Here is a 22,977-nt window from a genome sequence, read left to right as displayed (position 1 = left end):
ATTATGTACCTGATCCTTCTGGAGGAGTGTAACCACTTCCAGAACAGACAGCTCTAACTCATCCCCTGAGTTAGAACTCCCCACGATGAGTACCTCCATCTTGCTTGGATTCAGCTTCAACTTGTTCTTCCTCATCCAGCCCATTACCACATGCAGGCAGGCATTTAGGGAAATTATGCAATTCCCTGATTAAGACGACATGGAGAAATGGATCGGATGTCATCAGCATACTGGTGACACCCTGCACCAAATCTCCTGATGATCTGCCAACACAGTTTCATGTTGAAAAGCATAGGAAACAATACAGAGGCTTATGGAACACCATGCAAAAACTCCCGCTTAGAGGAGCAATAATCTCCAAGCAACATCATCTGGAATTTCCCCAAGAGATAGGAATGGAACCACTGTAAAACAGTGCCTCCCACTCCCTACTGATCATCCCACAGATCTGGATATGTGGATTCATAGATCAGAATCAGGATCATCGCACAGATGACCCAGAGGAATAGCATGGTTGATCGTATCAAAAGTTGCCAAGAGATCCAGAGGGACCAGTAGTGTCACTCTCCTTCTATCAATTCCCAATTGGAGATCATCCATTAGGCTGACCAAGGCAGTCTTGACACCATAGCCTGCCTGAAAACCAGTTTGAAATGGGTCCAGATGATCTGTTTCCTTCAAGAGTGCCTGGGCTGGGAGGCCACCACCCTCTCAATCACCTTGCCCAACCATGGAAGGTTAGAGGCTGGCCTATAATTGCTTAACTCTGAGGGATCTAATGTGGGCTTCTTCAGAAGCAGTCTTATAATTTCCTCCTTAAGACATCCTACCCTCCTGCAGAGATGTGTTTATGATGTTAACAAGGCCATCTCTAATAACCTCCCCATCAGATGATATGCCATGATGACAAGGTTTGAGAGAACAGGTAGTAACTTAGTGCAAGCATTTGTCATAGTATAATTGCATTGACATATGCATAAAATTGATTTTGGCATGTGTTATTGATTGGATAAGATCATGTAAAATAGATTTGCAACACAATAACATAGTCTGATGGATTGTAGAAAAGTATGTGATCCAGATCCCAAGGAGAAACTTACCACACTTGATGCTAGGATATCCATGCCATAATGTTTTAAACAACATTAGAAAGGAGAAATAATTTTGCACCAAAGGGCCATCTTCTCCCATATCCGCTGTGGCCAGTGGAGAGACCCTTTGGTTTGTCCTACAGCCAGTTGAGGTGTGATTGGTGGAAACTAGCAACCTCAATCCTCTGTGATAGTGATGAGATTGTGGCAGGATTCTGCTGTCAACTGAACTATTTTTTTATTTTTATTTTTTAAGGCTGGCCTTTGGTCTGGCCTCTGTTTGATTTTGTCTCTCTCTGGAATGTTAACTCATTTATTATAGCTATTTTGGCTGTGTTTTTGGATTGTTTTCTTCAGCTTTTTTATGTAGTTCTTTTACAAGCCACCTTGTACACTCCATTTGGAGTGGAATGACAGGATGGATATTGTGTAATAAATAAATAATATCTGCTGGATTCTCCCAGACATGATTTTTGTGAAATTTTGTAGTAGAGTTCTGGCTCTACTATATTCCAGCACTGCAGAGGAGCTGCATTGAGTTAGGTAGATGCTTTGTTTTAATTGCATTGAATTACTGTTTTTCTAGATGATCTTTATTATGTTTTCAAACATAAAGCACTCTGAAATGGCAATGGAAAAGCATAATTTTCCAAGCCTATAATAGACAAGAAACATAAAACTAGAATACATAATTTATTGCAACTACAATATTCATGTTACATGAGGCTACAGCCCTGTTATTGTCATTTATAGTGTAATGACAAATCACATCCTAGTCCTAGAAGTGCTGCTCTAGCGCATCCCACTCACTGCACCAAGTTCTGTGTTGTCAGGAGTGCGATGAGGATTGAGCTTCCACTCCATCTGTTTCATCTGCTTTGTCAATTTTCACTAGGGATGTGCATGGAACCAGCTGGCCTGGTTCTGTTGGAGTCTGAACTGGACTCGAACCTGACTGGACCAATTCAGTATGGAACCCCCTTGAACCCGACCCCCCGGGCCGGGGGAGGTTCTCAAAAATTTTTTTTACCTTTACCCCTTTGGGGAAGGTCCTTGAGGCAGTGAGTGTGTGTGTCCACGGAGGTTCCCCCACCCCCGCTGGCCTCTGTTATCACCTCCTCCGGCCTCTGTAGTTCGACGTGGCGGCCATTTTGGACGTTGCCATGCATGCGTAGATGGCCTCAGCAAGGCCCTGGGTCATGCCAGGCCGGACCAAACAGAGGTGGTTTGGTTCAATGCCGAGCCGTCAAACCGAACCGGCTCAACGTCGAACCCGTTTGACGTCGAGCTGGTTTGCACATCCCTAATTTCCACCTCTGTATTTACAAATGACCCTGTTTGATGAACCAAGAAAGTGATAGACATCTCTTTGAGCAAGTCCCACTCCATTTCCTCTTACCCAAAGGTTTCGTGGGTGGCCATCATTTCCTTGGTGAAGGTTCACTTGCTCATCTCCATGAAAGCACCCCAACAAGAGGGGTCCAGCTGATCCAGATTTCAAATTAAAATTATTTTCAGGGGATAAGGATTGGTATAACTGATTTAAGTTTTCCTTAATTGCAGGATTTTCTAGTCAGGGACAACCCAATTGCTAACAAAGTTACCTACAGGTCAGAGCCCACTATCATTTTCCTTTCCAGAGTCATTAGGAACCCTTAAAAATTCCGGGCCTGAGCATCTTTTGGAAACACTGTAAGACTGATGTTTCTGGGCCTGCAAGATAAACCAGCAGTTAGACTGAAGAGGGGAAGGCATGTTAGGTACTTGAATCATATTCAGTTGTATTCTATATAAACAGATTTGAATGCTTTTTTGCATTTTTTAAATTTCTTGTCCTATATGGATATGGTAGGCTATAAATGTTATGTATGCCTGTATGTATTTATTTATTACATTTATATTCTGTTCTTCCTCCTCGGAGCCCAGAGTGGTGTACATGGTTTATGTTTCTCCTCACAACAACCCTGTGAGGTAGGTTAGGCAAGTGACTGGCCCAGAATCTCCCAGTGAGTTTGATGGCTGAATGGGGATTTGAACTCGGGTCACTCTGGTCCTAGTCCAGCACTATAACCACTGCACCATGCTGGCTCCAAATTAATGTGGAGTTTTTGAATCTAAGACCTAATAGACCTAATATATCTTAAGAATATGTTTTTGCATGCTCTGATCATATGTGTTATCCCCCTGGACACAAAAGTGCACCTAGAGAAATTCACCTCTCATAACTTCAGTGCATACCCCAAATATTAAGGTTCTTTTTTGCTAAAACTTTGAGCTAAAACTCGTTTTAGAATAATCAGAAACTTTGTAGTGGTTAGAAATTTGTGATTTGTAACTGTTCTTTTGGTTCATCATCTTGAATGTGTTTTTAAAATATAGGTTGGTGAATATGTGAGTGGCTTCTTGTTTCTCAGGCATGTTTCAATGCATGTTAGGCATGTTTCAAACAACAGATATGAATATCCATTCATTGATATGTTGATTTATTAGGTAAACAGAACAAATGGTTGAAATAATTTTCTATAAGTGTAAACATGTAGAAAGGAAGAGCTGCCATGTTTTTGCTTGTTGTTTTCAGGTTATCGCATGAGATTAGGATCTAGCACAGATAAAAAGGATTCAGGTCGCCTTCATGTTGATTTTGCACAGGCAAGAGATGACTTTTATGAATGGGAATGCAAGCAAAGGATGCTGGCTAGAGAGGAACGTCACAGGCGCAAAATGGAGGAAGATCGAATGCGGCCTTTGTCTCCTCCTGCGATAATGCATTATTCTGAACATGAAGCAACTTTGCTGGCTGAAAAATTGAAAGGTAATGGAACACTTCCAAGCTCTATTTGTTGTCAGAACACTGATAGATCTGCAACTCTATCACAGTAGGCTTATTGATATTTCACACTAATGTACAACAAAAACAGGTCTCTTTCTTACTTCAATTTCTAGCTTGTAGCAGGGGCTGAGCTACCTGAAATGTTGAATGTGCATCCATCCTTTTCTACTTCAATGATTTGCTTTGAAACGTTCTAGATATTTCCTCCTCCTTGTCACTGGCATCTGAAAGCACAAGTGATATTCAATTACTTGGCCTTATAGCCAGCCCTACCCTTGATCTACAGTCTCTGCACCATGAATATCCCCCTCACTCCACCAGGAGTACTTCCCCAATCCTTGCTGCTTTTTGTGATTCTGCACATGCATGTACATGGTCAGAAACACAGATGGCTGTGACAGTGAGAAGCTTAGATTTGATAAACCTAATTTGGATTAGGTCTGAGGAGTGGGCTAATAAGGTTTATTGGCTACATAAGGTTAGAATTTGGAAAAGAGCTCTGAGGGCCATTTCACACATAATGCAGATGCAACCTTAGCTTTGCCACTGAGTGTCCAGAACTGAACAAGGAACTGCCACTGAACATAGTGTCCACATGAATGCATCAGTATTACTCAAGTCTGCAAATTTGTTTGTAATTTGTGAATAGACCCTTAATATGGGAGTCTTTTGCATGGAGCTTCTCGAAAGGGGTTGCCAATCTACTAATGCTAATAGTTGCTGGTTTGAGTCGATGATTGCTTAGGACAGGACATGGCCCCACCAATTACTCTGGTGTGCAGACAGTAGTTATCCCAGTCGTGCAAATGTGTTATCCAGGCACTCCAGGCAGGTATGCTGATGTAAGTATTGAGGAAAACAAAATTATTGTGGCTGTTCACGAGGGATCAGTATGAATGATGCATTCCTTACATGCAAGATTAGAAAAGGGTCCTCCTGAGAGCACATCTGTCATTACATCTTCTGCAGATGGTCTGATGTTCTCCTGGTGCATCCCCTTGTCACATGTGGGGGGATGGTGGTTCATCTGAATGGCTGCTCAATACACTAGTACTTTACAATAGTATTTGGAGTATCTGTAGCACTGCCATGCAGATGAACAGCTTGCTTTTACATAAAAGGGCATGCCAGGAAGGCATTGGGATGTCTTCAGAAGGCACTGGGATGGGCATGCTCTCAGTGCATCTCCTTTCTAATGTGGTTAGAGAATGTATCGCCCACACTGGCCCTGTCTTACCTTTAGCTGGAGGCTGATATCCAGACTAACCTTCTGTGGACACACTAGTTTCTTCCATTGTGTGAGGGGAGAAGGGCAATTTTTAGCAGTCTTCCCTTCCGTCTGCAGCCACTCGTTCCTCCTGAAACTATCTACCTGAGAGCTGGGGAATTCTTGGGGAAATAGTTGCAGGAGTCACAAGTGACTGCAGAGGAAAGGAGAGAATGCAGAATATTATCCTTTTCTCCTGGCACATTAGAAATTCGGGATGTGCACGGAACCACGGAGGTGTGGTCCAGCACTGGGGGGAGTGTCGCTTTAAGGGTCGGGGGGGTAGTACTTGCCCCTCCCGCCGCTCTTTCCCCTCCGGCGCTTGACTTTAAGCTAACGTTTTTTGGGCGGCAGGGTTCCTCCCTGCCGCCCCTGCCCCCATCATTGGCTGCAAAGCTCCAGAGCAAGTAGAAGCTGGCACCACGTATGCAGCCGTTGCAGCGCATGCGTGCCGGCGGCGGCAACGGGTGCCCGCGCGCCACGATGGGCACATGCGTGGTGCCAGCTTCTACTTGCTCTGGAGCTTTGCAGCCAACGATGGGGGCAGGAGCAGCAGGGAGGAACCCTGCCGCCCCCAAAACATTACCTTAGAGTCAAGCGCTGGAGGGGGAAGAGCGGTGGGAGGGGTAAGTACTACCCCCCGACCCTTAAAGTCACACTCCACCCCACCCGCCGGACCAGCCAAATTCCGGACCGGTCCGGAGGCCTTTTGCATGGCTCCAGACCGGTCCGGGCACACCACTATTGGAAATACCTGGGCTGCCCATGAATAGTTAATCTAGATGTTAGCCAGTATCCAGATAATGAAGATGTGTTTTGTAACAGTACTGTCAGTACTGACTATTAAAAAAACCAACTATCTATCTATCTAGATTATGTAGATAGATTATATCTATACTAGCTGACCCGTGCGGCCGCTGCCGCCCTGCGGGGGCCGAGTACGGCCACCGCCGCCTCGCCTCCGTGGCCGGGCCTGGCCAGTCCCGCCGCCTCGCCTCCGCGGCCGGGACCGGCCAGGCCAGGCTACCTCTCTCTCTCCTCCCGCCCCCCGTCTCCGGCAGGGCAGAGTGCGGCGGCCGCCGCCAGCGGGCCTGGCCAGCCCCAGAGTGCCGCGGCCAGCCCCAGAGTGCCGCCATCAGGCCCGCCGCCTTGCCTCCGCGGCCGGGCCCAGCCCGGCCAGTCCCGCCGCCTCGCCTCCGCGGCCCGGCCAGTCCCGCTGCCTCGCTTCCGCGGCCGAGCCCGGCCCCGCCGCCTCGCTGGGCCCCGCCGCCTTGCCCCGCCTCGCTGGGCCCGCCGCTCGCTGGGCCCCGCCACCACGGCCTGGCCCACCGCCATCGCGCTGGGCCCACCACCTCGTCCCTCCTCACGGCCGGGGCCACCGCCACCTTGCTGGGCCCACCGCCTCGCTGGGCTCTGCCACCGCGGCCCTGGGCCCGCCGCCTTGCCTCCTCAGCCGCCCAGCAAGCGAATTCTCCTGGGTGTGCTGCCAGCCAATCAGGCGCCCCCTGCAGCCCAGCCAATCAGCTGGGCTGCCGGGACGCATTTCTCCTGGGCACACCCAGGAGAATTATATATATAGATAATCTAGATTAGATATAGATATATATAAACTGATATATGCAGCTCCCAAAAGCTTTTATCTTACAGGTCATTGATAATGTTTCAAATGCAACTCTTGGCAACATATTAAAAGGCTACAAAATACAAAACTGGGACCATAATAGATTCTAGCCATTCTGGATTTCAGGGTGAACTTTTAATATTATCAGTGGGGCTGTAAGATAAAAGCTTTTGGGGATACAACTTTGTATACATCCGACTGCAAACACGTCTAATTTCAGTTGTCTGAGATTAATTCATAGATTGCTGTCCAGTCTCCTGCCCAGTCTAGTAAGTATTGGGGTCAGAAGAGAAGTACAGTGGAATGGGCCTAACCTGTCCTTTTAATATCGGTGCTCAAGTAAATTTAGTCAGGATGTCAGCCAGTTGTCAGTAGATGTCAGTAGAAATAAGCCGTATGTGGTCATTTCTGTGGTTTCTAAAGGGAAAATGACACAGCTTAAGAAAGAAAGAAAGAAAGAAAGAAAGAGGGTTCTGTTGATCAAATTAGATCATATGCCTTTTGCCTGCATGCTTCATTTTTCAAATTCATGCTTCTTTCCTGACCCCACAGTCATGTGGACGGTGGCATTGCAGAACCAGGGCCTTAATCCTCTGTTCCAAAATTTGCTGTTAGTTTCTCCAGTGCCAGCCCATGACATTTTGCTACCTGAAGCAAACTATCATATGGTTCCCTATTTCTTTCTCTTTTTCTCCTAAGGGCAAGTTCTCATGGCCCATGCAATGCCTCTGGACTGGCAATCGTGAGAGTCACAAGCCATGCATGCTCTTCGTTGCCAGTAGTAAGAACCTGGAACTTTTCAGCCATTTTAACCAGGATTTAATACCAGTCCCTTCCTCCGCAGGCCATCCATGGGAGAGGTGCTGGATGGGCTGCCCTGCTGCCTCTGGGAACTGGCTGGCAATATGCTGCCTGAATCAGCCCACCTCATTCTGCCTCATGGTTGGGCCAGCCTCATTTTCTTGACCATTTTAATGTATGGTAATGTTAGTTTCATCCCACAAGCCTCACTATTGTCGATAGTGTAGAGGTGGTAGAATCTACCTTGGGAACGAGAACTGAACTAGAGATGCTCTTCCCTCTCTCAGACATATGGACCTGAATGTTGTGTTTCTTTTCAAAACTTTGCAGGTGGTATTTGTTTTGCATAGGTTCTTCAGCAGTGAGACATACATTGTGGTCAGTGTTGTCTTCCATGGACTTTCAAAACCACAACACATTTAGGAGGAAGTTCAGACCTTTTCCAGACCATGATGAATGTAGAACTACTAAAGCACAACCCCTTCTGCATTTCAGTGCTGCTCTGCTGAACGTGTTGGACTGCGGGGGAGGCAAAAATGTTATTAAGAACTGGTTAAGCATTGTTGCATTTGCACATGCTCCATTCTGCCAAGACGTTGGTTAATCAAGACATTACCTATTCAGTCTTAGTGACAGAGAGCATGAATATTTGATATTGAATATCAGCATTTCACATCCAGCAATTTTGCAGTAGCAGTCAAGCTCTGACAAAATCAGACAGCTGACATGCAGTTGCAGTCAGTGTTTGACAGTATCAAGCATAGCAGTCAGTGTTTGATGGTATGTAATAGCAAAATAATTGACAGCATCTGACAGCTGACGCCATTGCATTTAATACAAGTTTAATTCATTCACCTGGCCAATCAAAAAATACTCTTTGAATAGGTGACAAAATCAGGACAGCTGAATTTCAAATTTTGATTCTGACAATTGTATTGGGGAGGGGGCGGTGTCAGGTTTTGCCATCAAAGTATTGCAGGTTTGAAACATTGCTGAATTTTGTATGTTTCCAAAGTTTTGTTTTTCTTCTAGTATTACAACCATTGTTTGATACAGTGGTGAGTCAAAACAAAGTATGTGTGTTTAATGAACAGTTTGGCAAGCACACTCATTACATTTGGCAACTTTTCACACCTGAGGTGCCTGCGGCAACTAGGCCAGTGTGTCCACTAACTTGGATGGAGATGTACATTCAGAAGCACATACAAATGTGCAGCCATAGTCTGCCTCACCTAGTCATATGTAATCCAGGAAAGTCTTGATAGCCAGTGAAACTGCTGGCACAGCATGGCATGGCAGGGAGCACTGACTTGGTCAATGACAATCCATTCCTTCCCTCAAGCAATAGCAAGTTAGGGAAACAATAGCTTTGAACAGGAATGCAAAATATATGAAATAATGGAACCTAGAGTACCTCCCTCGCAATATTTTCATGCTTCTCTCCTAAATGACACTTTTTGTGGTAGGAATTGAAGCTTGTGAGCACCCAGCATAGCACTAATTCTAAAGTTCATTTAGTGCCACAGATATTCATTTAAACCTATGCCTGTCCTATTTACATTAGGTCATTAAGTTGTTTCACTATTTAGTGAAGGTAAGTTTCAGTGATGGATATGTGCAGTACACAGCATTCTTCAGATTTCTTAAGATTGTAATTCTCAAACCGTTTATTTCTGGAGGAGTTTTATTGGCATAACCATCCCACACTGTTCCAAAGTATGTTTTTTCTCCCAACAACAACAAAACCTGCCACTTGTAAGTTTTTAATCTTAGAAGTATTTGCAGGTAAAAAAACATTACGTTTTGCAAGACATTGCAGAGTCCTCATCTACATTTTCTTTTTCTTTTCTTTTTTTATGAATCCCGTAAAATAATCCATCTGCATTCAGTGTTTTTTGAAAATACATGTAATAAACTTTTACAATGCAGAATCTGACTCTTTGCCAGATCCTGTATTATCCCCTGATGAGAGAACAGATTGGAAATTTAAATAAATAGATGGAAGCTACCATAGAATTAACTATGGATCTTTGCTTCTACAAGATTCAGGTAACACTAAGCTTGATGAGAGACACAGTTTGTAATTCAAACACTTGATTGCTGGAGATTCTCCAGTGTGCATGATTTTGTTTGAACAACGCTCCATCAGCCTAGGTGAAACTGACATAGATTACTGCCTAACTCCTGGAATACTCAGGAGCAATTCAGAACTTGCACTGTAACCTGTCAACCTCATTCCATTTTTTAAAATAACTGTTGGTGACCCAGATTTGTCCAGGTCAGGTAGAAGATAATGTGAGTCTTAACAGTGTATGGAATAGGCTGTGTGAAAATAACCTGAGAGAAAAGCTGCTCTACCTATATTCTAAGTCGGACTTGAAATCCAGGCATTTTTAACCTAGGCAGAAAATATACATATCTGCTTAGAAGAATAACATATACAGCATCATAAATATACGGAATAACCAGCCAAAGAAGACAAGACAAGGAGCTTGCAGTCTAAATTTTGACAGTATGGGAGAGACAGTAAAGAGGTCAGGGAGGCAATGCTAACACAAATAATACTGTTTAAAGCCGTAACTTTAAAAAAGAAAGAAAGAAAGACTGAGTGTGCCATGGATGGAATATTGCTAAAAATAGGAAGAACCAAAATGTGATACAATGCATTTCTGTGTCTAATACAATCAATACTGTCCCCTTCTGCCTGGGTTCCTTCCTCTTTGCAGTAGGTGTCATGAGCTGAAGTTAATCCACAGGAGCTCAAATCTAGAGATGTTGCCAAAGGTCATAATTACCTGGTTTGGAATGCAAATTTGTCCAGCTCTTAGTGCTCAGCTGAATTACAAATCAAGCATAATCACCCCAAGACATTTTTCTCCAGTCCAGAATATAAAATGCACAGTCAGTCTCAAAGCTGACCAGGCTGCTTTGTAGGCACATGCACAAAAGTTCTTTAATGTGCTTTGTGGATTACTGGCTTTCTTGATTACTGTGAACTACATGACTAAACCATCTGACTAAGCAGCCTTTCGTTCGGTAAGTATTTTCTGTATTGGGGTCAGTGCTCTTGATTGTTTTTTGCAAACATTTTTTGTGATTGTTGTCCTCCATCTAGAGCTAAAGCCTTCTTGTTCCTGTGTATCTTTGTTTTGGTGGGGAACAGGGAGTTCTTTTTGAATGGCATCAGCTGTGGTTGATGCTGGGCACAATTCCTGGGAGCAGTACAATAAGGCACATAGACATGGTAACATCAGTACAGATGTGTGAACATTTTTACCTGGTAGAGAGCTCTTAGAAATGGTCACACTCCGTGCCCACCCGATAAGCTTGCCAAGCAAGTTAATAAATAAGAAGCCAATTCTAAACCAAACTGAAGAGAGTTTGGCCATCATGACTCAAATCCATCACAGCAATGGCAAGGAACGGCAGGCTGGGAAGAAAATTAATGGCTGAATGTGAACATCAAGAGTCTAGGGGTGTGCAATTCGGGTTTTCGGGTGATTCGGCTCGGACCCGAACCGAATCACCCCTGTTCTGTTTTGTGCCCGAATCTGGGTCACCCAAACCACCCTTGATTTGGTTCGGATTCGGATTTAATCTGAATCTGAATCTGAATTGATTTTGGGGGGGTAAAAAGGGGCCCAGGGCAAAATTTTGGGGTGGGGTGGTAGTGCCCAATGGGTAGAGTCTACCACCCCAATTTCAGGGGGATTGGGAAAAATCCTGATTTTTGGTGAATTTTTAAAGTTTTAGTGACTTTGGGGCAGTTTGGGGGCATAGAATGGGATCTGGGCAAAAGGAGTGGGGTGGGGTGGTAGTGCCTAATGGGTGCAGGCTACCACCCCAATTTCAGGGGGATTGGGCAAAGGGCTGATTTTTGGTAAATTTCTGAAATTTTCATGTCTTTGGGGCAGATTGGGGCAGATTGGGGCAGAAAGTGGGGCCTGGGGCAGAATAGTGGGGTGGGGTGGCAGTGCCTAATGGGTGGAGGCTACCACCCCAATTTCAGGCAGTTTGGACAAAGGGGTGATTTTTTGAGAATTTTTGAAGTTTTAGTGACTTTGGGGCAGTTTGGGGGCAGAAAGTGGATCTGCCCCAAAATAGTGGGGTGGGGTGGTAGTGCCTAATGGGTGGAGGCTACCACCCCAATTTCAGGGGGATTGGGCAGAGGGCTGATTTTTTGAGAATTTTTGAAGTTTGGGTGTCTTTGGGGCAGATTGGGGGCAGAAAGTGGATCTGCCCCAAAGGAGTGGGCTGGGCTGGTAGATAGTGTCTAATGGGTGGAGGCTACCACCCATCCCCAATTTAAGAGTGATTGGGCAGGGGGTGAATTTTGGTGAATATATTTTTATGAGGTTTGTCTTCATAAGGTGAAGTGTGCTAAATTGATTACTTCCTCATATTATTCATAGTAAAGGAAAGTGAGGAAAAAAGAAGTTTTTTCTGAGGTGTGAATTCTCATTCTATCATAGCAAATGAGATTTTTTTCAATTAAACAACTCTCATGACCCCACTTTCACTTTTTCACACTTTCCTTTACTATGAATAATATGAGGAAGTAATCAATTTAGCACACTTCACCTTATGAAGACAAACCTCATAAAAATATATTCACCAAAATTCACCCCCTGCCCAATCACTCTTAAATTGGGGATGGGTGGTAGCCTCCACCCATTAGACACTATCTACCAGCCCACCCCACTCCTTTGGGGCAGATCCACTTTCTGCCCCCAATCTGCCCCAAAGACACCCAAACTCAAAAATTCTCAAAAAAACAGCCCTCTGCCCAAACCCCCTGAAATTGGGGTGATAGCCTCCACCCATTAGGCACTACCATCCCACCCCACTATTTTGGGGCAGATCCACTTTCTGCCCCCAAACTGCCCCAAAGTCACTAAAACTTCAAAAATTCTCAAAAAATCACCCCTTTGTCCAAACCGCCTGAAATTGGGGTGGTAGCCTCCACCCATTAGGCACTACCACCCCACCCCACTATTCTGCCCCAGGCCCCACTTTCTGCCCCAATCTGCCCCAATCTGCCCCAAAGACATGAAAATTTCAGAAATTTACCAAAAATCAGCCCTTTGCCCAATCCCCCTGAAATTGGGGTGGTAGCCTGCACCCATTAGGCACTACCACCCCACCCCACTCCTTTTGCCCAGATCCCATTCTATGCCCCTGAACTGCCCCAAAGTCACTAAAACTTTAAAAAATCGCCAAAAATCAACCATGAACCGAATCACCCGAATTTTTCAGGTCCGAAATTTGGGTGATTCGGCTCGTGCCCGAAAAATATCGGGGGACATCAGGGGTGATTCGGTTCGGCCCCGAATCACCCGAAATTGTTCGTTTCGGGCACAGATCGTTCTATGCCCGAAATTTTTTGCACATCCCTACAAGAGTCCTTATTGTGTCTAGACACAACATTAAAAGAAAATCAGAAGAAAGAAAAAGGAGAAACCTTTCACCCATTCTCATAGTAGACCCCTTTGCATTCTGAATTTCCTGCATGCCTACAGTATATTTTACATATACACATAAAACATAAGGTAAAGCAAGAAAAGAAGTAAGGCTACAGCACATCATCAGACTTAGCTGGAGCAAGTCAACAAGTGGATGCAAGATAAGGCTGTGTCCAGACATACATAGTTTATGTAAGAATGCATCCCTTCTAAGTTAACTTGGAAAGGATTTTGAAAAGCATTCCAATGGAGTAGCACGCACACATCCTTGATATTTTGTGAGCATTCAATGCAACCATTTGCAAATTGCCTGTAAAACACTCACCACTTCCTCCCACCCTGTTCGCTATTATACCAAGGCCCTCAAAAATCCTACCTTGAGGCAGTGGGAAGCGGAGATGGCAGCATCTGTATGTGCTCCAGAGCCTGATGGACCACAATTTCCATTGAAAGAAGACCCTCAGGGAACCATGCCCCAAGCCCCAGAAGAGGGCTGTACTTGGGACTATATGTCCCAGTGTCCTCAGTGGGAAAATGATGTTCTGTGCACCATGCCTGTTGTGGAGAAGGCCCCCCTGGACTTCTCCTTGCTACAAGGCAAATTTCTGGAGGCCTTGGGGCAGTGAAAAGGGAAAGCTCTCTCTGACTTTTGACACCATCAACTATAGTATGCTTCTCAAATGCAGGCTGGGTTGGAATTGAGGAGTTCAGTTTTGTACTAATTCCTATCAGCTGACCTGTTCGTTTTGGTCAAACAGTTTTGTGCTGTTTGACAATTTTGTGCTGGTTCCATTTCCTGGAAGTGGAGTGGGTTCTAGAAGATAGTGCTTGGGGAACTGCTGTTCATCTCCTGGCTCACTGGCCTGTGGTGTTGCACGGGGTTCCATTCTTTCCCCCATGCTATTTAACAGCTACATGAAACCATTTGGAGGGGCTATGATGGAGTTTGTGAATGACACCCAACTCTGTCTCTCATTCCCATTGGACTCCAGGGAAGCTGTGGAAATGCTTAACTGTTTCTGGAGGCTGTGATGGGCTGGGTGTGGGCTAACAAACTGAAAATCCAGAAAAAAACAAATATGTTATTAGTAGCAGGAAACTAATACAGTAAGGGTATCTAGCTTATCCTGGATGGGATGCTAATCTTTCTGACAGATCAGGTCCATAGTTTGAGAGAATTCCTTGATCCAACTTTGCTCCTGAATGGATGACAGCTGTGGCCAGGAGTATTTTTGCATAGCTTCAGTTGGTGTGCTAACTCCAGCCCTCCTTGGAGAAGGCAGATTTGGCCACTGTCACACACATATTAATCACATACCATTTGGACTACTGCTCTATGAGGAGCTGACCTTCAAAGATGTATGGAAACTACAGCTGGTGGAATGCCCTGTGGCCAGATTGCTGTTGAGGATCCACTATGCTGAACATATTACTCAGGTCTTGTTTACTCTGCACTGGCTCCCAAATTGTTCCTGATCTCAATTCAAGATGCTGGTTTTCAGCATTAAAGCCCTAAATTATTTTTTCTAGGATGCCTGAGGGACCATTTCTGCCTGCTTATTGAGTTCATTGAGGATATTGAATTTGGCTCCATATCCCATCACTATCTGAGGTGATGTTGGTGGATATTCAGGATAGTGCCTTGCCCAGTCTTTGGAACTCCCCTCCCCAAGGATGTGCATGGAGTCATGGAGGCGCGGTCTGGCACTGTGGGGTGTCTGGCTTTAAGGGCAGGGGGCTAGTACTTAGCCCTCCCACGGCTTTCCCCCCTCCGGCGCTCCACTGTGTTGCAAAGTTTTTGGGGCGGCAGAGTTCCTCCCTGCCACCCCTGCCCCCATCGTTGTCGGGGGAAAGGGGAAGTTGCTGCCATGCATGTGCCCGTCACGGCGCGTGCATGCGCCACACACGTCATACGTTGCGTGTGTGACATCACACATGCATTGCCATGTGCGGTGCGCGTGCGTGCCACGACGGGCACATGCGTGGCAGCAACTTCCCCTTTCCCCCGACAACGATGGGGGCAGGTGCAGCAGGGAGGAACTCTGCCGCCCCGAAAACTTTGCAACAAAGTGGTGCACCGGAGGGGGAAAAGCTGTAGGAGGGGTAAGTACTACCCCCCCCGCTCTTAAAGTCAGACACACACCCCCCGCCGGACCGGCCCAATTCCGAACCAGTTCGGAGGCCTCTTACATGGCCCTGGACCGGTTCCGTGCACACTCCCCAAGGCCCCCCTTCCCTGCCTTAGATAAGCATTAGAAATTGCTTTATTCTGATAGACCTTTGAATTGGTTTCCCTGAAAGACTGTCCTTGCTGCGGTGGTTTTTCTATGTCCCCCCCCCTTTTTTTTTTTTTTTTTTTTGCTTTTTTGGTTTTAGATTAGTGTGAATTAGGTCAATATGTTTCTTGATTTCATTGGGATGTTGCCAAAGTTAGAGTTTGTATCTGCAGATTTGAAGCCTTTCCTTCCCTGTTTGTGGTCCTGAAGTTCAAAAATTCATAAAGATAATTCATGATGGACAGCAATCTGGCTGACTCTGATAAACTGATGGTGTTCAAAGGTATATACCAAACAGGGTATTATGTGTTCATGACAAATCCTGCTCTACAAGACATAAGTGCAACTTCACATAAGTATTTTGTATGTTCAAGTAATTGACAAGCTGTCATTAGAGCAATAGTTTCTTCAAAACTTGCTTTAATGTTTAGAAAGACATTTAATGCAAAAACTGCCCAGTGTATGGTGGATTTTTAAAGGGCAATTATGCAAAGAAACCTAGCTAAGTTTATTTAGCTAAACAACAAAGCTTTATATTTTATTGCACCAATAAATGATACTATTTGTGAATAGTATCAGAAAGGGAATGGCTTCAAAAGGCTGCAAACCAAGATCAATGTTAAAATTGGATTCTGTTATTTGCTTTCTCTGTGATATCTTCACCAGACAAAAATTAAATTTACTGCCTAGGCTCCAGGTGAATTTAAAAGGGGGTCAGTGTTCTATTCTCGACAAAGAAAACACATTTCAGCATGTAAGCCAGTGGGCAGTCAGCTCATCAATTTAGAAAGCAAGGAATGAAGATGAAATTAGGATTTTAAAAATAACCTGTGGAGAGGGCATTATGTTAGTTAATGTAGTTGTGCTGTGAATAATTTCCCTCTAGCACTTGTTATGTTGTTAACAACTTGTACACCTTAATTACACAACCAAAGCAGTTTTTTTTTACTTGTACAGAACCATCAATTAACAATTAATAGGCTCATCGGCCAATGCAGTTTGTAGGGAATGTGTTAAAATAGGCATTTACTAAATATGGGCTTGGTTTTTTGTTCGTGGTGTGAAGCCATACCGTCAATTGCAACTTGATATTATTGCAAACACTCAGAAAACACACCCTGATCCCAAATGTTTTAATAAAGACTGCAGTCTGCACACATATGAACTTTAGTGGTATTCAAGCAGCCATGCATGTTTCTTTTTGTTTATTTAATGGCTTTACAACCATTGAACATGCATGGCTATGATGTCAGTAAAAGTAAAAGTAAAATAAAATGTGTCTACTAAGATGTCACTAAAATAAAAAGCCGCTCCCCGCCCCGTTTCGCCACATTAGCTGCATTATTGGGTGAGCGGGGGGCAGAGTTGTGGGCTCGGCCTGAGAGACAAAATGCTTACTGCCGTTTTGGTCCCCTTGCATGTGTTGCCGGTGGGCCAATCAGATTTGAGGAGCGCTTGCATAAGCAGCCTGCTCCATCCTTTTCCTCTGTAGCTCTGCAGGCAGGCACCCTTCCTCCCTCAGTGGGATATCCTTAACTCATTGAGGGATATTCCGGTCTCCTTTTGGGGCCACGTAGGAATTTGGGGGGGGGGGTCACAGCTGACTGGTTGTGGTTGTGGCCTTTTTTTGCCTACTTCTCACTGATTTTGTTGAGCTTGTCACGGGGTTTATTTGGTCACTTTGCAGACGAGTGCAGATCAGGGTAGGTTAATTGCATTCGTGTTGGGCTGGAGTGCCGTTATGGTGAGTGGGAATATGGAGGAAGGCTTGGTGATCTCGCAACTCTCAGGCTGTCTCTGCTCCTACTCAGGTGCATGCCAGCTCACTGCCTCGCGACCTGAGTTGAGGTGGGCTGGCATGCATCATTGGGGGGTAACCTCATGGTTGAGAAGAGGTTCAGTCTGGTAACAAGCCGAATCAAAGCCCAGTCCTTTGCCCTCCTGTGGGCATACCTCCTATGAGATTGACCCATGTAGGGAATACCCTCACTTTAGTTTAATTCCTTGTTGCAGGTTTTGTAGTGGTCCTGAATAAAGTGGCCTTAGTTTCTACACGTCTTGTTGTTATTTGGGTTAAAACAAATCACCCCTTAATGTTTTTTTCATTAATATATGCTGTTCAGAAGTCCAGACAGGATAAAGCAGCCAGTATGTGATTATTTTTAATAGTTTGGTTTTTGCAACTTAAATGATGTAGCAGTTTATTAAAATTCTACTGCAGAACTGGGATTAACACCACCACCCCCACCCCCACCCTGGTTCTCTGTCTTTAGATTGTAAACGTGTAGGTAGACCCTGCATTACTTTTACACTTAGAATGAGAGGTGCTTTATAAAAGAGAGGTGCTTTATAAAAGTTAAATAATACATAATACTTTTTTTGGTAAACCTTAACTTCCTTTTCAGCTTAATATCCACAATTAACTATACTTATATACCACTTTTCAACAAATGTTCCAAAAGCAGTTCCCAATCAGCATGCTGTTCTGGGAGACAAGCTACATTTTACAAGTAAATGCATATAACAAAGCCCTAAAAGTTTTTTAAAAAGTCAAAAGCAGCCTCATGAGGCTATGGTTTTAATAAAATGATTCATAGTGAAAAGAAAGTCATATTTCCATATCCACAACATCAAGCATTTTTATTTTATGTTTTGATCCATTTTAAAGCACTACTTTACATGCCCTGGAACTGGGCCAGTTTGACAGTCAGGACTCTGCACAGCAAGAAGCCAGCCAGAGCTGTAGAGGGTGCTCTAAAAGAGGAGAAATGCCTCATGCCCATCACAATTAATACTAACAAGTTTTGTGTGAGTGTGTGTGTACATTAAATGTACATATGCATGTAACACAGCAATTGGAATATTTTGGTGAAAGATTTTAAAGGACTCTTCTTTCAATGGTTACAGACACCACTGTATTCGGCATTACAAAGAAAGGAAAGGAGAGCAAACAGACTTGGAACAGTGAAAGGTCTTATTTTACTATGTCCAATTTTAGCCTTCGCTACAGAGTCATCTGCCTACATGAAATTTCCCCACACAATAACAATTTTGTTAATTGACAAATGATTAATGCTTTTTAGGTTGGCAAATAGAAGGTATGTTTATTTCTTCTGCTGAACAATGATAAAGGTAAAATATGTCCTCTGAACAGGGGCATAGGGACATTGGTGTAAGGGGGGGTGAGCATCCCTAGGCCACCAGGTGTGTGGGACTGCCGAGGCACCCCTTTACCCCTCTCCCAGGGTACCCCCTTGCCCTTCCCACACACAGCTCACGAACAAAGCACTTATTAGCTGGGAATTCAAAGTAGGGATGTGCACAAAACCAGAAAATCTGGTTTGGCTCGAGTTGAACTGGACTTCTATGCATGTTCAGCCAGGCCCCAGTTTGCCTTGAGTCTGAACCAGTTAGGCCTGGCTCAAAGGGGTGGCGGGGTTGATTTTTTAAAAAAATTAACTTACTGCTGCTGGGGGCCTCGGGGATGCTGCCACAGCCATGTTTTTTTTAAAATAAAAAACAAGGGGTGCCAGGGCACCCCCAAATTACCATTTTTGTGCAGAGCCCACAGCAGAGGGGGGAGGCAGTGACCCGACCCACTATCCTCCTGTGGCCAGCTGGTCTCTTCTTCCGAAGGCCAGCTGGTCTCTTCTTCCGAGGCACAGAGGTTCCCTTGAACCGCTCATCAGAGCTGTGACTGCAGAGTGCACAATGGTGGGGGAGAGGTGGTGGTGCCCTGACCTGACCCGCCATCCCAACCTGCAACCAGCCAGCAGCTCAGTGCTCACACCGGGACTGGCTATCTTTTAAATGGCCTCCATGCATGCACATGGCGATTTGAAGGGCTAGCCCGGTGTTTCTTTGCTTGCACAGTGGCGCTTTTGTTCAAAGGCTCTGATGTGCAAGCAAAGAAACACCGGGCTATCCCTTCATACAGCCGCCATGTGTGTGCACAGAGGCCATTTGAAGGGATAGCCCGGCATTTCTTTGCTTGCATATCAGTGCTTTTGTGCAAAAGCACCATTGTACAAGCAAAGAAGTGGCCAAGGTGCATGCGTGGTAGCCTCCAAAATGGCCTCCGCTACCACAGAAAGACTGGGAAGAGGCCGGTGGGGGGAGGGGGAAACAGCAGAGGGACCACCACCCCCCGTGGCCACAGCAGCAGCACCCGATGCCCCATGCAGACACACAGTCATCACATGGTCATACAGTACATGAGATATAGTCACGCATCTTTAGATATAACCTATTCCACAATCCCTTTCTCTCCCTACAACTCAGGAAATATTCATAAAAACATTAAACTGACCCATCAGCAGCCACTATCTCTTGAAACCTTAGGACTGGATTAAAAAGAACTGGTACTGAGCATGCTTCGCGCACACACGCACACACACACACACACACACCAGAAAACAAGAAAAAATAAATTAAAAAAATCTATATGAAGTAAAACTCATGTTAGAGTAGGGGCTGCTGTCTTTGTTGCTAGCTTCTGTTTCATCACCATGCTTAGCCACAGACATACCACAGATATGCTACAACATGTTGTTGTAGATTTATGCTTTTTACTATTATTTATATACAAAAAGTCTCAAGGCATTTTACATGGAAGAAAATAACAGGAAGAAAATGGTTCCCTGTCCCCCAAAGAGAAATTTTAAAATGTTTCCATTTAACATCAGACTACCCTCACCAAGTCCATTTCCCAGTATCAGTGGAACAAATTTCTCCAACAGAAAGGAGAAATATTATTGTGTTGGTTAAAACGTTAATTTCATTGATAAAAACAAAACCAGATCATGTAAATCTGTTGTAATATATATTTTGACGTGGCTGTGTCAGTCTGTTTACCAAATGTTTTCCAATGAATGCCCAAATATTTCAAGACCTGATCCCAAATCATGCATTATCAGAGTAATGCGGGAGCCATATTCCTGTGATCTGTTCTCTCCTCTCTCTGGTGTCAGCTGCACAGAAAACCACGTAGCCAGCTGAATAACAGGGTTAACATTGCCCCTTCAGGAGACTGGCAGCACTGGCTCAGAAATTATCTGCATCATTTAGCCGACTCATATGGGTCCTCCTTATAGATTTTGTTGAAGCAATATAGGACTGGATCACGATAAAGTGGCACCTGGGAAGTTATGTTGCTGATAAACCCACTGTATGTTCTGAGTAAAGCATCTGGGACATAATCCACTAAAACAAGACTTTCCAAATCACTTTAATGGTGCTAGTACCCCCACCCTAAATCTGTTTGTAACATGGGGTTGTTAGCTGGGTCATAGGGATGTCAGTAAAGCTCACTGGAAGTTCCATAAAAATGATAAATTAATAGTTGATACTTAAAAGATTGTTCAATGTATGAGGAGAAAAAGCTTTCAAAAATACTTAGCATTTAATTATTCCCAGAGCAAAGCTGCTTCATATTACCAGAACAGTATAAAAAAATGAATGAAAACTCAAGCCACAATATTTTACAAGAGTCATGGTAATCAGGGCTTTGGAGGGCAATTTATAAAGTTTTATGTTAGGGTGTTAAGCAAGGTCTAGTATAAGATACATCGTAAACATTATTTATGAGACTATTAATTCATACCGGCAGAAGTGTATTCTTAGCACAAGGCATGTGATTGCAATTTAAACTTCTTGATTTGCTTGTTCTAGATGACAGCAAATTTTCAGAGGCCATTACAGTGCTGCTTACCTGGATAGAGCGAGGTGAGGTGAACCGTCGCACAGCCAACCAGTTTTATTCAATGGTGCAATCAGCAAATAGCCACGTCCGCCAACTCATGAATGAAAAAGCGACTCATGAACAAGAAATGGAACAAGCCAAGGAAAATTTTAAAAATGCCTTAATGGGGATCCTCACTCAATGTAAGTAGCCCAATTAGTCCTGTTGTTGTTATTACATTAGTTAATGGTGGTGGTGTTTTTGTAACTCTGAGGGTAAGTAGTTATGACATAGTCACTTTCTATTCATAAGCTATGGCACTGAGGAAGATCAAGGACCATTCCTAAGCCTTTACTTCTCAAGGTGAGCGAAGTTATAGTAGTTTTGTTTTGTTTTTGGTCAATAGACAATCTGTATGAAACATAAGGAAACTGACCAGTCATTACTCTCCCATCATCTGCTGTGAGCAAACCCAGTTGTTTTTACATTGGGATTCCTTAACTGTGATATCAGCAACCTGCAGGTATAAAAAATGGTGGTGGTTTCTTGGAATTTAATTAGAAGCAATATGTGTTTTCAGTATTGTTTTAAGATTGTGGCTAGATGAACACGAACTACAACATACGGATTGTGCCCTGTGTAAAGATGTATTAATTCTATGAGGTGGACACCAGTACAAAAGAGAAATTCACTGCAGAACTTCTGGCAGGAAGAGCATTCCACTGATTTTCTGCAAATGCTTGGCGGATGAGCTGCTCTTATATTAGTGCTGGCAATTCTTCTTTGTAGAAAATATAATCAGTCCGGTTACCTTAATGGGGCTTCATCATAAAACAGTAATCAGAATAATTGCCTGGTAGGTTTTTTTGGTGTGTGTTTTTTTAGTAGTAAAAAACACTTTTTGCCATTTTAATGATGAAAATGTGCAGTGGAAATTTTTACAATAAAGCAAAAGAAAAATGAAAGCCAACTTTTTTTTCTCAGACCATGTGGAAAATAGCTTCAATCCATTAAATAATGAGCAGTGATAATTAAAGCAGTCTTTTATTCATGCTGAAACATACATTTCAGGGTCTAGTGTGTGAACATTTCATATGTCATGATTAAATATAAAATTTTTCCAGTTTCCAAGAACAGAATGTACACAAGTATATAAATTAAGAACCAGATGAATAATATCACTTCTTTGAAAACACTAGGTGTCATGAATTCCAAAATTAATTTCTCCTGTGTGAATTTGAAAAGCATATTTGGACAATCAGTTATGTTTTTCTGAAGGAGCCGTTTATGTTGTTTGCAATCTGAAGATCCAAGGTCCGCACACACAGTTAGGAGTTTTCCTCAAAGTCTGTCACATAGAAGAAATTCTGCTCTTCTGAGCATAAAAAAAACTTTTTAAAAAAGTATATGTACTTCTGAATTAATTTGGAAACAATGAGCTCAGGGCCAGTTCATACCCTATCTATCTATCTATCTATCTATCTATCTATCTATCTATCTATCTATCTATCTGTCATCCCCTTCCTCATAACAGCTTCCTGTACATAGAAAGATAGCATCAGTCAATCTAGGAAAGTATTTTTTTTTAAATGACAAAGACCTTAGAATAGTAATGTACCATGGAATGCTCCCCATCCAATCATGAAATATATGCTAAACTTAAGTAATATTTAGACTAATGTAGAAAGAGTGTTATTTAGACTTTAGTGTCTGTAAGAATTATTTTAATTAAATATGTTGCAGGGAGGTCAGATCAAAACTTTATATTTATAATGCTTATGAAGCAAGGGTGCAATGGGGAAGGGGCTATTTTATTTTATTTTATTTTATTTTATTTTATTTTATTTTATTTTATTTTATTTTATTTTATACCCTTCTCTCTAAGCCCACTGAGCCTCCCCAAAATATGTCCCTGTGATGGTTTGCATTTTTAGTACTGTTTGTTGAAT

At 43.6% G+C, this 22,977-nt stretch overlaps 1 protein-coding gene across 15 annotated transcripts in view; it reads left to right on the top strand.

The window, feature by feature from the left end:
• Window positions 1-22,977, top strand: part of ENOX1 (ecto-NOX disulfide-thiol exchanger 1) — a 577,422-nt gene that overhangs the window by 372,901 nt on the left and 181,544 nt on the right. For all 15 annotated transcript variants that reach the window (XM_053307424.1, XM_053307429.1, XM_053307433.1 and 12 more), the window contains 2 exons: window positions 3,670-3,903; window positions 21,019-21,231. In XM_053307424.1, the coding sequence (XP_053163399.1) occupies window positions 3,670-3,903; window positions 21,019-21,231 (447 nt within the window). The remainder of the gene's footprint in view (window positions 1-3,669; window positions 3,904-21,018; window positions 21,232-22,977) is intronic.

The sequence above is a fragment of the Hemicordylus capensis genome, chromosome 3 (genome assembly GCF_027244095.1).
Source record: "Hemicordylus capensis ecotype Gifberg chromosome 3, rHemCap1.1.pri, whole genome shotgun sequence".
Classification (NCBI taxonomy): Eukaryota; Metazoa; Chordata; class Lepidosauria; order Squamata; family Cordylidae; genus Hemicordylus; species Hemicordylus capensis.
The sequence above is the reverse complement of the archived record's forward strand: the minus strand, read 5'-3'. Positions and strand labels throughout refer to the sequence as shown.